This window comes from Pisolithus orientalis (genome assembly GCF_024613125.1).
Source record: "Pisolithus orientalis strain OTSU chromosome Unknown F5J12scaffold_2, whole genome shotgun sequence".
NCBI lineage: Eukaryota > Fungi > Basidiomycota > Agaricomycetes > Boletales > Pisolithaceae > Pisolithus > Pisolithus orientalis.
Window position 1 is genome coordinate 969,739 of NW_026260783.1, and position 15,594 is coordinate 985,332.

General features: G+C 49.9%; 5 protein-coding genes across 5 annotated transcripts; 1 reads left to right on the forward strand and 4 right to left on the reverse strand.

Annotated features, from left to right (window-relative positions):
* Positions 1 to 1,194: 1,194 nt before the first annotated feature.
* On the reverse strand, positions 1,195 to 5,244 carry F5J12DRAFT_797038 (uncharacterized protein). The gene is made up of 13 exons (XM_051744147.1): positions 5,123 to 5,244; positions 4,922 to 4,980; positions 4,739 to 4,830; positions 4,615 to 4,680; positions 4,080 to 4,556; positions 3,958 to 4,023; positions 3,836 to 3,908; positions 3,750 to 3,785; positions 3,648 to 3,701; positions 3,538 to 3,597; positions 3,440 to 3,487; positions 1,421 to 3,386; positions 1,195 to 1,389 (listed from the first exon to the last, which is right to left on the reverse strand). Exons 1-13 carry the CDS (start codon positions 5,191 to 5,193, stop codon positions 1,335 to 1,337), a joined length of 3,123 nt encoding a protein of 1,040 aa, XP_051604879.1. The 5' UTR covers positions 5,194 to 5,244; the 3' UTR covers positions 1,195 to 1,334.
* On the reverse strand, positions 5,245 to 8,403 carry F5J12DRAFT_797040 (UTP-glucose-1-phosphate uridylyltransferase). The gene is made up of 11 exons (XM_051744148.1): positions 8,347 to 8,403; positions 7,325 to 8,288; positions 7,174 to 7,274; positions 7,011 to 7,144; positions 6,561 to 6,960; positions 6,333 to 6,517; positions 6,225 to 6,275; positions 6,086 to 6,174; positions 5,702 to 6,032; positions 5,562 to 5,647; positions 5,245 to 5,508 (listed from the first exon to the last, which is right to left on the reverse strand). The coding sequence occupies exons 2-11, from the start codon at positions 7,961 to 7,963 to the stop codon at positions 5,500 to 5,502; spliced, it is 2,025 nt and encodes a 674-aa protein (XP_051604880.1). The 5' UTR covers positions 7,964 to 8,288; positions 8,347 to 8,403; the 3' UTR covers positions 5,245 to 5,499.
* A 901-nt stretch (positions 8,404 to 9,304) lies between these two features.
* On the reverse strand, positions 9,305 to 10,841 carry F5J12DRAFT_188343 (Metallo-dependent phosphatase-like protein). The gene is made up of 6 exons (XM_051738313.1): positions 10,797 to 10,841; positions 10,552 to 10,747; positions 10,461 to 10,503; positions 10,308 to 10,400; positions 9,830 to 10,240; positions 9,305 to 9,780 (listed from the first exon to the last, which is right to left on the reverse strand). Exons 2-6 carry the CDS (start codon positions 10,625 to 10,627, stop codon positions 9,432 to 9,434), a joined length of 972 nt encoding a protein of 323 aa, XP_051604881.1. The 5' UTR covers positions 10,628 to 10,747; positions 10,797 to 10,841; the 3' UTR covers positions 9,305 to 9,431.
* Positions 10,842 to 11,134: 293 nt separating this feature from the next.
* F5J12DRAFT_797055 (uncharacterized protein) lies at positions 11,135 to 11,926 on the reverse strand. The gene is made up of 4 exons (XM_051744149.1): positions 11,724 to 11,926; positions 11,570 to 11,666; positions 11,498 to 11,519; positions 11,135 to 11,438 (listed from the first exon to the last, which is right to left on the reverse strand). Exons 1-4 carry the CDS (start codon positions 11,818 to 11,820, stop codon positions 11,379 to 11,381), a joined length of 276 nt encoding a protein of 91 aa, XP_051604882.1. The 5' UTR covers positions 11,821 to 11,926; the 3' UTR covers positions 11,135 to 11,378.
* A 1,924-nt stretch (positions 11,927 to 13,850) lies between these two features.
* F5J12DRAFT_189326 (uncharacterized protein) lies at positions 13,851 to 15,253 on the forward strand. Its single transcript, XM_051738320.1, has 7 exons — positions 13,851 to 14,003; positions 14,063 to 14,197; positions 14,289 to 14,350; positions 14,406 to 14,468; positions 14,522 to 14,822; positions 14,886 to 15,000; positions 15,059 to 15,253. Coding segments are annotated over exons 2-7 (606 nt in total). The 5' UTR covers positions 13,851 to 14,003; positions 14,063 to 14,134; the 3' UTR covers positions 15,061 to 15,253.
* Positions 15,254 to 15,594: the final 341 nt, after the last annotated feature.

A 15,594-nucleotide genomic window follows, 5' to 3' on the forward strand; every position in this document is an offset into this window, starting at 1 on the left:
AGTCAAGTCGATTGCCCGCAAGGGAACCTACGGAAAAAGTCCCATACACAAGGACCACAGCGAACGCGTCTGTACAGGTCCACAGTGAGGAGCGGGGGGACGAGTATAACGAGAGGTGTATACTGTGAGAATAAGGCAGGAGGTATGCTGGCATTCGCGTAGAACAATAGGGAACCCCGCTACTTGATGCCGAAAAAAAATGCACCATTCCGTGAAAATAGCTGTGGTGACATCCGGAGCGGATAGTGACTAGTGATTAACCCTAGAAGATGTTGATACCGCAACAGCTGTCGCATCCAGTGGCGCACAACCGAGAGCGATTATAGGTTGGCCTTCCGTTACTCGCCCGCGTGCACTTGGTAGACTAGTAAAAGGCCCCTAAGAAATGGGTTGTTTGACCAGGATAATGATTCTGACAGCTGAAGGGTATGGAGTACGAACCGGAAGTATTGCGATAATGGCATGCCATCTGACCCGAGCAGTCTATCATTAGTTTCTCCACGCCTTCCAGTTTGTCAGGAATGGGGCGACCGCGTGACCTGTCGCCGGCGAAGTCTAGGAGATCAGGGGAATGTACCATCGAAACTAAGGCTGCAAACTTACCACGTGGAGATATTTGGCCCAGGAGAGGCGACTGGTATACGATCAAGGCTACGATTACTCTGTAAAGAGCAATAAGGCTGCGCTAAGAACAGACGATGAAGGGAACGTCATGGAGCCATCACCAAGCTTGTCTCGTTGGGCAGGGTTGTAGTGACAGTAGCACGCACCGATTTGGTTGTTGACGTGTACCTACGGTGTTAGCTCCATGCACCTATCCCAACCAAGTACAGAGAAAGGGAAGCTGGCGGGAAGAGCTATGGTATTCACAACCAAGTCGGATGGCCTGCAGGAAACTCCGAGTCCCTGCCCATAAGTATCTTTTGATTCCGGTTTAAGTATCGCGGACGTTTCTCTCCAGGTCCAGGGACCCATCACTGCAGGAACGGCACCTGTCTAACCTCTTCTTATGCAAGTAACTATAGTTACCGGGCCTGACACACACATCCTTCCGCGATGTGATGTTGTCATCGATGGTGCTGCAGTGTCAGCCTAAGAGAGTCAATCAGGTCGCACCAAGGGCCGACTAGTCAAGCGGAACGCAAAAGCCTGGGAAGATATGCGCGTCGAAGGATTACACTTCTCAGAGACTTCGGGTCGCGTAGTGCATCGTCGTGATATAGTAAATCTGATCATCACCGACAATTAATATGTCGTAGTAGCATTACTGTAGATATAACGAGGATGCTAGTCCGCAAGGATCGAGAAACATGATTGCACTGAACTGGAGTAGGTCAAAGGCCATGCAAAAGTCCCCTCTTCTTTTTATTTGGTAATATGGAGCTGGCCCTCCGCCCAATCGGAATATGAGTCAGTTGACATGGGATCGTCCGTCTCAGAACTAGACGAGTCGTCGTCATCATCATCATTGGAGGTATCGTCTTCGGTGCCCTCCCTCGGCGCCTTGCCATCCGCAGTTGCAACCCTTGGAGTCGGCAGGCTTGATGGAAAGAGCGAAGAGGCTTCCGAAGCGAGTGCCGTCAAAGACCGATAGAACCTATTTTTTTGCGGAGGACGCTTGGGCGGCGGCTCCTTGACACTATTCTGATCTATCTCTGACGACTGAGGCGCCGAAACTTGTGGTGGGGTGTACTGGGAATACGGGAACGGGATTTGACTTGGCGTGAGGTCAAACAACCGCTCCTTCCGGCCACCGTTCAAGCGATCAGTCTTGGTGGCTAGGCTAATATGTTCTTCGACCTGAGGACTACTGGATACCAACTCATCACATTGCACAGACGGCGTTGGCTCGCGCATCGTCTCCCACGTCACCAAAGAGGGCGTCGGTGCCGAATGGCCGTTCGTCGTAACGCCACTCGTAGTGCCTTTAGCAGACGGTTTTGTGACTGGAGTCTTCTCCACAATCTTCGTAGACCTCTTACTCTCCTTATTTCCTCGAGGATTTGTCACCTTTGGCGCGAAGGCAGATGGTAACGGTTCTAGATTCAGCACCTTTGGCTTACCCGCGGCCTTCTGACTGGTAGAGAGTCCAGCCACCATGGAAGGCTTGTCCCGTTTCATGGAAAACTTAGGTGTTGATTGACTCACAATGTCAAAGCCATCCACCGTCTGGGGACAGGGCGCGTCAGGCTCGGTAGGGTGGATCCCGGGGAAGTACGTATCCGACGGATACGGGAGTTCCGGTCCAGAGTTGGATGACTTTGTGTCATCGTGGAGTTCTGTATGATTCCCAGACGCCGCTCCAGTTTTGTCCCAGTTGGGATCGGTTCTTGGCACCGCTTGCGTGTCCTTACTCTCGAGGCTCGGTTTTCCACGTAGAGTTCGAGTGGTGGGTCCCAAGCGAGAAGTGACGCTGTGAGAACTCCTGCCCCTATTCGAAATAGCAGGGGATGACCCCGGGGGCTCCTCATCCTCATCGGTAGAAGAAGGCACCGATCCCTGCTGGAACCGTCGATTAGCTCGCCGACCACACTCCTCTATTAAATGTACCTGTTGCGTCTCTTCTTCTTGCAGCTCTTTCAAGATATTCGATAGGACGCGACGGGGGGCCGGCCCACGTACGACGGCTTCGAGCATGTCATCACCATAAGATGCGGATGGCCTTGTCAGAGGGGGTTTTAGCGGATATGTTGTCCGTGCGACCCTTTCCCCATCTTCTTCCGAACTTTCCGCAGTGGATTCCTCATTGCTACTCCCGACCGCATCAACGAGATGCGGGCCACCAGGTATAGCATTGAGAGCAAGAGATTGCGATGAAGAGGATGCTGCAGGGGGGGAATGTGCATCCGTTCCGCAAGTAGCCTCGTCTGGAAGTGAACTGTGTGCAGTTGTTACCGTATCACCGCCTTTGTGCCGCCGAACGAGAGCTTCAAGTTCCCCGATGAGATTCTGGCTATCTCTTAGGTCAGACTGCTTAAGCTCATCCAAACGTTGCTGAATAACATGGGGTCCTTTGAGGAGGATTGGACAGTGGTGGATGGCGTGAAAAGGCTTTTGAAGACAAACAAGACAATGCGAGCCACTGGAAAGACTTTTACAGGGCGCGTGCGCAGCGGAGATGCTATCATGGTGAGTAGCAAGGAAAGGGGCTTCGGTTAAACTGAGATCAGTGGGTGGCGTGGGTGTATGTTTTGAGGATGAATTGGTGGAAAGGGAAGCGATGGATCTCCTCGATTTCTTGGCTGCTACTTTCTTCTTAGTTTCACATGACGCAGAAATACTCCCCTCTTGATTTTGAAGCTCCGCAACATCATCTTTAAGCTTCTGAAGAAGTTCACTCCATGCCTCTGCGTCTAGGAGCGAAGGATTAGACAGCGAGGTGTTGCCTAGACTGATTATGAATGTGGCTTCCAATACTTGACCAGGTAAGACCACGTACTGACACGGCTCTCATCAACCGCAGTGCTGCCGCCACCGTTGCCCCTTTCTATTCCGTGCGTTAGTTCATGACTGGACAAGTTACGAAAATGTACCCACTTTCGGGCGTATCAACTCTCGGTCCTCCACCTGATGTTTTCTTCAAAGCCTTCTTAGAGGCTAGATGATATTCAGAAAGTGGCTATACCTCTATTGCAACTGGCATTTACCTGAATAAGGTGCGGTGCCATCGTGATCAGATTTGCTTGGGTCATTCTCGGGCGCTGAAGCATCATAAGCTCACGATGCGAGCAACAATGTTATTAACATACAACCTGTGGCCGGGGCAGCAGATTGTCTACCTTCCGCTGTGAAGGCAAAGTGAACATTGAATCACCTGCATCTGTTACGCACTCACCCAGAGAAGGCTCTGATACTTCGTAAACCCCACATTTCTTTGTTACTTTTGACTTCGCACCTTTGTCAGTCAACTGCCGTCAAGCTCAGCGCCAGAATGTAAGTCAAGCGCTATAGTTTTACCTGTTGGCTGCCTTTAGGCTTGATAGACTTGGGAGGTCCCTCTTCACCACCGTCTGCATCCCGTGACTATCAGACCTCGTCAGCTTCTGATCAAACAGCGAGTCAGAAATTGACAGCACCACCTTTAGGCTGAGCCGACTCTTGCTCTTTCTCGGCTGCTTCGATTTCTTTGTGTCAGTAGATGGAACTGCCTCGGTCGAATGGTCGTCGGAAGGTCCTTCTGCCACGCTCACTTGCTCTCGTATATTGTCTGTGGATGGGGGTGCTTCACCAGACATTGATGCCTCGTTGTCTTTCAAGCCTTCGATGGATTTCGAGGATTCCCCCGCTGTAGCAGGTTCACTACTTGCAAAAACAACGTTCTCCTTCGTATGTTTGTGTTTTTTCTTGGGTGGCTCATTTGCGTGTTTACCCTTGACGCTTGACTTAATCACAACGGAAACTCTATTTGCCTCCGTCTCAGGTTGCGCTGGAATTTCTTGAGTCGATGATGCTGCCAATTGGACGTCTTTGGGTGGAGGGTTTCCCTTCTTGCCTTTAGCTTTGCTCTTGGGCTCCTCACTAGGTTCCTTATCCCTTGCAGTGCGATGCACGGCAACCTTGGGTATGGATTGTTGTGGCATCATCTCCGAAGGCCGCCTTCCGCTTCTTCGCGACTGGCTCGGCGTCATGCGAGGGTGCAGGAACGGACTGTTGAGGTCTATCAACTGGAACGGTAGAAACCTAGAAAACATAAAAAGTACACGAGATATAATGCATATATTACACGTCTTGACCATACCTTGGATTGATCCTCCTCTACGGTTACCTTGATGTCGATAGTGGAATGTGCATCCCGTAATGCCTGCACACGCAATGCTTCAAAATCGTCGTCTGTCGGATCAAAAGCATAGACCGTACGACCATGCGGGTTGACGCGAAAGCCAGTCAGCCTTGTCCACAAGTGTGAATGTGGAGAACTCACCGTCGTCGAGGTCCAGGAGCGCGTTTGATCTCATTTGTTTCAATTTCACGACCATCCCACTTCCGAGGTCCAACTTGCGCTTGCACGACGTCTCTCAGTTCCTGTAGGGAGCGCTCTATAAATGGGTTGGTCAACTGGGCAAGTCCTTACTACTATGGCTAATTTCCTCACCTTTGAACAACCGTTCAAATGCACGCGGACCAGGCGTGGTAGGTAATCCGTGCATGCGTTGGAGGTTCACCTGAATCGTCACGCTTTCTTTTGTTGCTCATGGTGGCTAATCCGACAGAACGGTTTCCAGCGCACAGAGCAATAGTTCCGAGAGAACGTTCACCAAGTTGTACATAGTCACCACGTGACAAGCTAGCATTGCTTGTCACGTGTTGCTACGGGACAGAATCGCATCGCAAGAATATACAACTACAGCTTGCATCGAATTTTTTGTATCAATTTCCGAGTCTAATAACCAGTAAAGTCCATCCTTCATACGTATATTTTCCACAGTCGGGTAAACGACAAACGTAGCAGCGTTCGCAAATGCTAATATACCGCGCCTGATCAAGGAGACACTACACTCCCTACAATTCCTGAAAAGTGCAACCCCTGAATAAAGCAAAAATAGCAAAACTGTTGGGCTTACGATCATATTAAGGTTTCCAGACAACAGACGGTTTTCAAGGATGCAGCCATCAGGAATGTCAATACGCTGCCCCTCGTTGGCAACGACTTCATAAATAAATAAATCAATCCCGAATAACCTGTGCACAAGTTGCCACCTACCGATAACAGTTCCCCTGAGAGTCACGTTCCTACCAAAGTACACGTCGCCAGTGACGGTAAGATGGTCAAGCTCAATGATTTTCGGGATCTTTTTGAACCGTTTCTGGAACTGCTGGATCTTCTTGAAGTGATCACCAAGCTTGATCACGGGGATAGTCTCGAACATCCTGCTCTCGTTGAGGATGAGCTGCCCGTGGCGCAGAGAATAGATATCACTCTTGATAAGTAAGAGATCGGAGCAAGACTTGACAGGAAGGAAGCGGGAACGGGGAACGTTTACACCGTGACCATTTTTGAAGTGCTTGATCGCGGCACCTGCCGCAGTTTCCAGCTGAGACAGTATATGAAGAAGGTTGTCTACTCGGAACGATCGAAAATAAGTACCTGGATGACGGGGTGGCCGTCGTCGGTTGCCTTGGGATTAACGATAATCTCGAGCTCCATACCCTCATTCTCCATTACGCGCTTCAATGCTGAGGATGTGTCAAAATCACACATGATAAACGGCTGGACGTAGACGGACCCCTGAGGTTGACCCACAAGTTATTAGTGTTGAAGATCTTGAATTTGCGGACTAGTACACATAGTATCCCATCAGTACACCCTTCACGAGAACTGCAATCCTACTCACCAGATTTGAAATCCTCAACGTGTTCTGAAGGGACTTGGGCAATCTCAAGCAAACGAACGGAGCCCTCGTAATCAATAAGCGTTCCACCCTTGATATCAGCCTTGGTCTTGTCGGTGACCTCCATCAAGAACTCTGCCTGCGAGTCGATCATATGTTGCAAGATCTTCTCAGTCCACACTGACATGCTGAATGAGGGAAAGCGGTTTCTCAAGGACAAGGACAACTTACACAGCACCCAGGTTATCAGAGTTGGATACAAACAGGTACTCTTTACCTTCCGCGATGAGCTGATCCAAGACCCCAGACTGGTGTATAGCATTGTACAAGTCACCATGACCGGGAGGGTACCAATGTTTCTTGTCGTCATCGGCACGCTTCGGGCACGGGAGAAGAGTCTCCTTGTAAATACGGGGGTACCGCGACTGGTTGAAAGTGGTGATCTGGACCTGTTGGTTGGCGTACTTTTTGATAATACGGAGGGTGTCCTCGTGGGTATTAAACGACGTCATGAGGATAAGCGGAACATTAACACCGTTAGTCATATTGAGATGTTCAATCTGACGGACGGTCAGATCGAGAAAGGTCATGTCATCCTTGACTTCGAGAGCACTCTTGGCCCCGGTCATACCTGGAGGTATGTAACTCAGACTTTGTTCGGATGGGATCGGAGAGCCTTACCCATAGAGGTACCGAGACCTCCGTTTACTTTGAGAACAGCAAGTTTGTTGAAGTTACTGTTGTCCCGCGGTTGCGAAAGGGAATCGTAGGGAACGATCTGGTCGCCGGCGGGGGACTTTATACGATCCCAGTCACTGGTTAAAGTCAGTAAATAACCATGTACGGTAAATGTGATGAAACGACGTGCATGTCCACGCTCTTTGCGCGTTCTGAGAGATACCGGGTGAAAAGATAAAAGAAAGACTGCATCTCGGTATCGAAAGCCTGAAGGGGATGGATTAGGTAGGATGAGGTGTGGAGCTGCGAAGGCTGACCCTCTTCGTGGCAGGATCTTCGACCGTGTTGACGAGACGAGCAATCTCGTTGCGCATGGCCTTGGCAGCAACGCCAGTGGTGGCTGTCTTGAAGTCGATGTGGCTACTGCCACGGACACGAGCGTTGAAGGAGTCTGCACGAGGTGCAAGGGTAGCCATGGTACTGGATATAGATGTCAGTGGCGGACGACGGCAGTGGGACGAGGTATATAAGTACTTTGGAATGTGTATCGGTTGGGTGGTGTTGGTGGAAAGGATCAGAGGGTCAGAAAACGTCCTTGTGGGGGGCGATCTTGGCTTGTGGTGTCGCTTAAGAAACTCGGAGCTGAGATCGATATGGTTGTGGAGAGTCGCGGACAAATCCGAGCTCAGACCCCCCAATTCTTCCGGTATGAGCCCGCAAACAGATTTACGTTGGATAACTCGTCGCCCTACTATGTCCAATTCTCGGCTCACACGTTCGTCGACTACTGCTGTCAACGAGTACCGTGCAAGAGGCGACGAGGGCCCTGGCAACACCGTTCTAGTTGTATGATGTGTTCGCTGGTTGACTCCAAGTTGAATCGGGCTGGGCCGGCGACGATGATTGTTATCCTGACTGCCACCGACTGTTCGGTGGCAAGACGAACGTGTTTGCATAAGATAGCCCAAAAAAAGGTTAAATCGATAAAAGAGGCCAGGGGCGTGCTGGATGGCGTTTTCTCCCGGCTAAGAGGGACCCAGCTTGCTTTTATAACCCTTATCACTCAACTTCCTGGCATTCTTTACATATCGGTACACGACACGTCCCCAGTCTAGACCAGCCACGGGTGTCGCTCGGATCACTTGCCAGTCCTCCCAACGCGTTCCTTGTGTTTATTAGCTATCCCGCACTACACAGTGACCCCGCCGAACCCGCCCGAGTATTGTCTCTGTTATACTCCGCATAGTAGTCTAGCTGCAGGGTGCAAAACCTTCATAACAGGTAAGCTCCACCTCGGTTCTGGGAATTCGGAAGGCGTGGCGCTACCAACTCATGGTAGTCCCGGCTTTGCTTCGCCGTCTCCAGAGAGGAAGCTTCGTCTGCTCCAAAGGCACGGGTGACATCCATCCCCATCTACCAACGGCCATCAAGGTGCGGGAATGACTACCAGTTCTTGTGTTGTTGATTGTAAGAGTCCCCCGCCACCGAACACGCGTTGGCTACGTGAAGTAGTAATGGAACCACTGGTCTTCTCCACACTCCCCGTGCCTTTGGAATCACGTAATAGCAGTGTGTAGGTACATTGCTTCCTTACGTACGCTTCATACCCGACTCGAGCGTATGACGTTGCCCTGTGCCTACGATACACCCTTAGTACCTCATGCCCACCTGACGCCCGATAGCAAGGGCAAGGGTCATGGAAGCTATAAAATCAAAGCACTGGTATGTGGACAACCGTGAGTGCAGCCCCCTAGATCTCCGCACACGCCAAGCAACCCGCGAAGTCACTTTGGATATGCAGTCGCACTTCAACCATCCCTTGTGGAGCGCTTTAATTTCGGGAGGGAATATTGGCATACTACACGACTACGAAGCAGAAGTAGATAACACGGTGGATACGCCCGGACGGCGGAACGAATGTGGTAGAATGGAAAGTGTTGGAATCGCCTGTTGTGCCCGAAATGTTTACTTGTGTAGATACGTACAGCTATCTAACTTCTCCGCAGCTAGAGCGACATCAATAGATATTATTGCCAGGCGACGTGACCCACACATGCCGCCCCATTGGGCATTTAAATGTCCTTATCGCTGCATGACCCACCATGCAGCAACCACGAAGGCACTAACAGCAGGCCACGCGACGTTCAGAACATCTTTGGTAAAAGCGTGAAGAACGCCAGCCTCATGTCGATAGGAACTCCTACGCAGAAGGGACGGGATGCGATGCCTTTGAGTTCTGAGTTTAAACCTATGGAACACGGACGTCCACCATCGACCTTTCCACCAGGTAAAACCGAAGTCGATGTCCAGGGGTTTCGATACAGGAAGTGGAAGGGATAGGGGATGGTTCGTTTCGTAACGGGCGTCAGCGCTGCGTGAGCGGAGACTATAGGCCGACCTATGCCGCGGGAAAACTCATAACTGTCAATTCGAGCTTCGCAGCGAGCGCGTTTTGCACTCCAAGTTCGTTGCGTGGGCCACGATATGTTGCAAAGAAGCAGGATAACCAACGAAAGAATAAACAATGGAAAATAAACTTGCAAATATATGCCAATCTGGTTGGGCAAGAAGCACGGTGTATCGAGTGGAGGAAAGTACGGGCACTTGATTGAGCGAATCTTGCAAAGGTACCGTCGAAATCAAGGACAGTAGCTGAAATCCAGGGCGACGGACGCCCATAGCAATGGAAAATGACTTGACCGTCACTTCTCGGACGCTAGTATTAGTTGACGGTATGGTATGCTGATAATCACAATAATCGTGGTCATCGCCGCTGTAATCTCTTCAGATACCACACAACTAAGCCGACGATAGGCACAGACCTTAAAATTAATGACGGTTTAAGACGATCGAGCAAAAAAACCGTGGCCCCATCCATAAGAGTATTCTGATATCCGAAACCGAATCCCTGCCGTATCGTGCCCCGTTCCCGGAGTGGGCCACAACTTGCATCCTGGGGGCGGGCCAGGGGGATATGAGTAAATAGCACAATAGAGCCCCCGGAGTGGCTTTCCGCTATCCGTTTTACGAACTCGATTGGCCCATGTCGCACAGCAGGCCAATTATCAAAGCTATGCCCCCTTCCAGCACGCAAAACATCTTCCTCTGCAAGTGCAGTTGCATCGATGAATACCAGGGTATGGTTTCCAACAGAGACGTAGTGATTCCGAGGACCAAAGTGAGATGTATAACGAGAATCTGCCTCGAGAGAAAACGAGGCAGCCGCGCCCAGCCTGTAAGGTAGGGACATTTTCAATGTTATGATACGATCTTGCACGCGTGCAATCAAGAGTGACATACCCCACGTCATGATTTCCCGGAAGATAGTATGTAGGCACAGAGCATTTATACGTCTTGAAGATGTCACGGTACCGCTCGTGATAAGTTTTATATCTGGTTAGGAGAGTAGCAAAATGTTCATCGCCGCAATACACATATTTTGGAAATACTAACTCGCTGTTAGACATCAAACTGCGACCGTTGTCCATCATGTCGCCTGCGGGTATGTTTAGATGTGTACACTGTTATAAAGTAGCAGGCACACCGAGAACCACAACTGCATCTGGTCGAAGACGGTGGAAGGCAGCGTGCCAGCTCTTGCGCAGGTTCAGGTCAACCATTACTTGGCTCAGGAAGGAGGAGAAAAGATTTCGCTCCGGGTATGAATGCTTATCGAGGACCTGGGTATCTGCAATGACGAGTATTCTGGCAACGCGCGAGTTCAGTGACTGGGCCTGAGGCTGCAGGGCAGTGAGTGAGCATGAAGATGTTTCCGAGTGTGCTCACTACCTGTTGCGAATCTGGCCAGTGACAAGTCCTCAGAGTCCAATCGAAGACAGCGAGTTCGTGCCAGAGTACCACGAGTACCCATAGGATCCGTAAACCACTCACGATACAAGAGCGTGATGGTAGCCGCGAATTGCTCAGTCTGGACCTTTAGCATTTCATGCGAAGGGCAACAACTGTTATAGTACCTTGAATCGGTTAGTATCCGACTCTTCAGAGGGAAGACATGTAAAATTCAGCTTCAAATGACGCGGCGAACTCTGAAGCAATGGTGGCTGAAATGCTGCTGCATGTCACTAATACCGGCAGGACCCGCACCCGCGACTCGAGTACTCAGTACTCATTCACATCCAGCACCACGAGGACAACGTTCACCGAAGCTTGAACTATCTCGGCCAGCAAAAAGCAACGCATTATTAACCGCGTATTCAACGCTGACGAAACCAACAGTTTTCTACAATGTTCGGACACAAGAATTTGGATTTCTCAGAATTGGCACATTCTTGTAGTTGGACGCAATGGGCAGGTCAATGCACCTCTGAACGAGAAATGGGATATACATTTGTCCTCTGTAAAGACTCGAAATCAATGGCTTTCAGAGTGTTCGTCGTGATGACCGTGACCCTCCCACGGATGACGCAAACCCTACAGCATCCGACCAATACAGATGCATGCACGAAAAGCAATAAGCAGTAATGTCTTACCAGTAGCTTAGGACCATCCTCGCTGGGAAAGAGTGAGCTAACGTAGACAGGGATGAATGTATTAGGACATACCGTGCTCTGTACAAGATGAAGAACCACATAGACGCTCCAAGAAGTTTTGAGAGAACCTGGTATCGGAAGCCAGGTAGATGAGGATTAAAGCCGGACGCTGGCATTGCAAAATGTCAACGTTGCCATTCTCGCAGAAGAACAGTGTGTAGCTCACGATGACTTCCACTTGCCATGGTGAGGGACTTGGAAAAGGTGGACCGTTGTTTGATTTTGTTTATCTCAAGTACTGCAGCTTTTGCCGTGTTAACCATGCATCCCCAGTCCTGTAGGACGGATATATTTTTCCTCCCTGCTTATGTCCATGACCCATAGAAGCTTGGATCAGACATGTGTAGCACATGTACATCGCACAATCAATCTGAACATGTATTACTCCACCGCTTCAAGGATCAGAATCGAAGAAGGCTGTACAACTTATCAATAGCACAGTACCTGTCATTTCACACAGGTATTTACAGGATGTAGCCTTGTTAATAAACACGATCCAAGCAAAGTCAGATTGAGTCTCAGAGAACTCGACGGAGCAGCGAGATACGACACGGATGCTGATGAAGCCTTTGTGTTGTGGGTATGTTGTGAGAAAGTCCACCAATAGTATGGCAGGCATAGCAGCAATTATCGTCGACGCCCTTTGAGCATGGACTCAGTGTTAACCAATCTCCGATACTCTCGGATAATTGGAGGATCGAGCCACGATTCCTTAGGAACCTTGTGTCGGTAACTCGGCGACCAGTGAAGGAGTATGTACTTTACCTGTCACCCAAAACAAACTTTTGTGTTGCCCCATATGCGTGGATGCTAAGACGAGCACAACTGCAGGTTCGGTAAATGGTTGTGACGACGTCAACGTGCCCGTATCTAATATGATCGATGATCAGGCTCGGAGCAACAGACTAGGCCAGCATGGTGGTTTCTCCGTGTGGAGATGATCGAGTGTACGATAACCAGCGAGTTTACTTCGAGCTGGCCTCTGGCATGATTCATGCATATCTCCATTCGGAAGTCAGCTGCGGCACCGAGCTCGATTTCGATCGCGTCTTTTGATCCACTAGCTCTGCTTTTAGGACGACACGCCCTTTCCTTGAACGGGCAAACGATGATACATCCACAGTGGCAATATCTGTTCGCCGGTTATTGAAATGCAAGACAAGGCTGTCCGCGACATAAACATAGTCAAAAATAGAATGAAGGCATTATTACTGCGGCCATGCTTGTTATGACCACAGTGAAGTACCACACATGGTTTCTCCATTCTTTTTTCTGTAATAGGAGAAACAGCATGAATCCCGGATCAGTTGTCCGATGTATTTTCAACTCTGCGGAATCACCGTTGATGGGTACGAAGAAGGGCCGGGGTTGGAAAGAGCCGGTCTCGGAGTGGGTTCGGAGGAATGTAAAACCTGTACCACTGTACTGCCAAATTTGTGTTGTCCCGGTGTGTTTTACATTTCTCCATCATCGCCAAGCCTCGAAGTGCTACTCATTATGGCAGGATCGCTGAGAGGAGGGTCAATTAGATGATAGACACAACTCTCTAACTGCCGAGCACACCCCTTGAGATTTGGTACAACTCTCCAAAGACTCCTCTTCCAAAGGATAAACACTTGCATAACCAAAATGGGTACCCTGACATACGTGCGATATGTCAGCATCGGCCATGGCATCAAGAGATGGCTGGCTGCAGGGTGGGATGCATGAGGCATTAGAGAGAGGAAAACGTCGGTTTTCTTTGTAGCTCCACGCGCCAGAGGTGTGGCCGTACGCTCCCGAGGGCCGATGTCATTATGGTACATGAACGTGTGGTGAGGGTACTTGGATCAACGTTAACACCAAGGAGGGATTCCATGCACATCAATGGGCAGCAGTGGGTTTGATGAATGGATCCTTCGGAACTAAGCCGTCTTCCTGTGCAAAATTGAGGGGACGGGCACAACGAACTCAAGCTCCCGAGGAGAACGCTGTCAAAATAGGACGAACAAGTCCACGATGTGACAGCCACGCATAGTGGCATTGATGTTCTTAGAAGACACGCCTCTTACGTAGGTGCGGCTCAGAACTCGCTGCGATGTCGTTACTCTTCGCTGCGGCAATGGGGCGAGTGCGCACTGTCAACGGTCAGTTCCTGCAGGATGCCAGTGGCTGGTGTACATGAAGGCAAGGCAGTGAAATTTGTTTGTCTTGAAAAACAATTTTTTAGTAACAATTGTATCGGTTTATTATGTAATAATACGACATTGGAGGAAATGCCGTAACCGGACCAGTGCAGCATCAGCCTCGTCCACTTGGCTTTTACTTTCGTGTCATTTCTTCGTGTTTGCTCCTTTGGTTTAGGTCCTTCTTTTTTCTTTGCTTCGGGAATTATTTCAGCGCGTGTGCTCACCGTCAAATCCGATGCCACCAGCGTCGGTGACGGGTAGTCACTCGTCAACTCTGGGTAAGGCCCCTCTGACATGGCGCCCCACCAAAATCATGAATGTGCGCGACCTGTCCAAGGACGACGATTTTTTAAGTCATCTTCTTGTCGAAAAACTTGGAACCGGTGTCGTCCCTCTTTATGTTCACAAGATGGACCCCTCGCACAGACTCCCTAAGGTTGACGCAGGTGATCTTATGGAAATTGTTAGACGCGTGCGTAGCTGTTCCTCTCACTTTGTTCTGTCCCGCTCACGTTTTGCTCCTCGCGTGCTCGAATCTTGCGTCATTGCTTACTACCATACAGTTAGTTGAAAGTAAGTCTGGACCTCAAATTGCTGTCCGCCAAGCGGTGGATGCACTACTAGCGTCTGTCCTTCACCTACTTCGGTCTCAACTTGACTCCTCATCATGCGTGCCTTAGCCTCCCGCCTGTTCGCTACTACCTACGGCCTTACACCCAAAAACAAATTAATGCCTTTGCCACGTGTGTGAGACCCGTGTCACTGAAAACCTTGTCCTAACCTGTCTCCTTTACAGGCATGCCTCTCGTTATTTTGAACTCTATAATCCCCATGGCTCCATAGAAATTGCGCATACATCTCGCTACTCACACATGACTGGAAAGTCGGAGTTGTGTATACTCGCCACACGACCCCTGACTCCCGGCATGGTCATTGCCGAGCTTAAGGGTTCGATGGCTCACCTGTCGAAAGAGGAGGATAGAGAACTGAAACGGACAGATTTGAGAAATAGTGATATTAGACGGGATTTTAGTGTGATTCACTCCCGACAGATGAAGAAGAATCATCTCTTTTTGGGACCCGCTCGGTTTGTGAACGTAAGCAAGGAAACATTCAACTCTCCCTGCTGGGATGCTAATGCCATGCGTTATGTTCTGTAGCACGATTGCGAGAATAACTGCGAACTTTTCCGGGAGGGCAAGTACATAACCTTCCGTGTCGTTCGGCCCGTTGCTATTGGCGAGGAGATCACAGCTCACTATGGTGACGGTTATTGTACGTGGTCATAGCTCCTCTTGACACCTGGGTTTTTGAGTGTCTGTCAAGTTGGTAGAAGAAATCGGTATTGCCTGTGCGAGACGTGCGAGAAGAACGGACGAGGTGGTTATACTCCAGAAAATAACAACGGTGGCAGTAACTCAGACGTTGGGGGGTCAGAAGATGATTTCAGTGACTCTGAACCCACACCTGCTGCGGTAGGCAACGTGAACGAGCGAAGGACTCGTAGGGGTGTTTATGCTATCATTCAAGAACAAGACGATGATTCGGACGAAAGCGAGGATGAGGAAAAGGAGACAAACCGACCACTAGCCAATGTTCCTGATATTGGTGACGTTGATTTGGAGTTGGGCGGCCTTCCTTCCTCGTCGATTCGCAGGTCTGTGTCAAGGTTCGTTTTTCGTGTAGATTGTCTTCTCTGATTCTTGACGTGTCCCGGATAGTTCGGTGCCCCCAAGTCGCACATCGGAAGTTCGCGACAGTATAACGGAATCATGCAAATCCCAAATTTTTACGCGAAGCCAGAAGCTCTCCGCATCTGCCACCGCCACACCAACGCTCTCTGTGAAATCTTTGACGCCGTTACCCTCG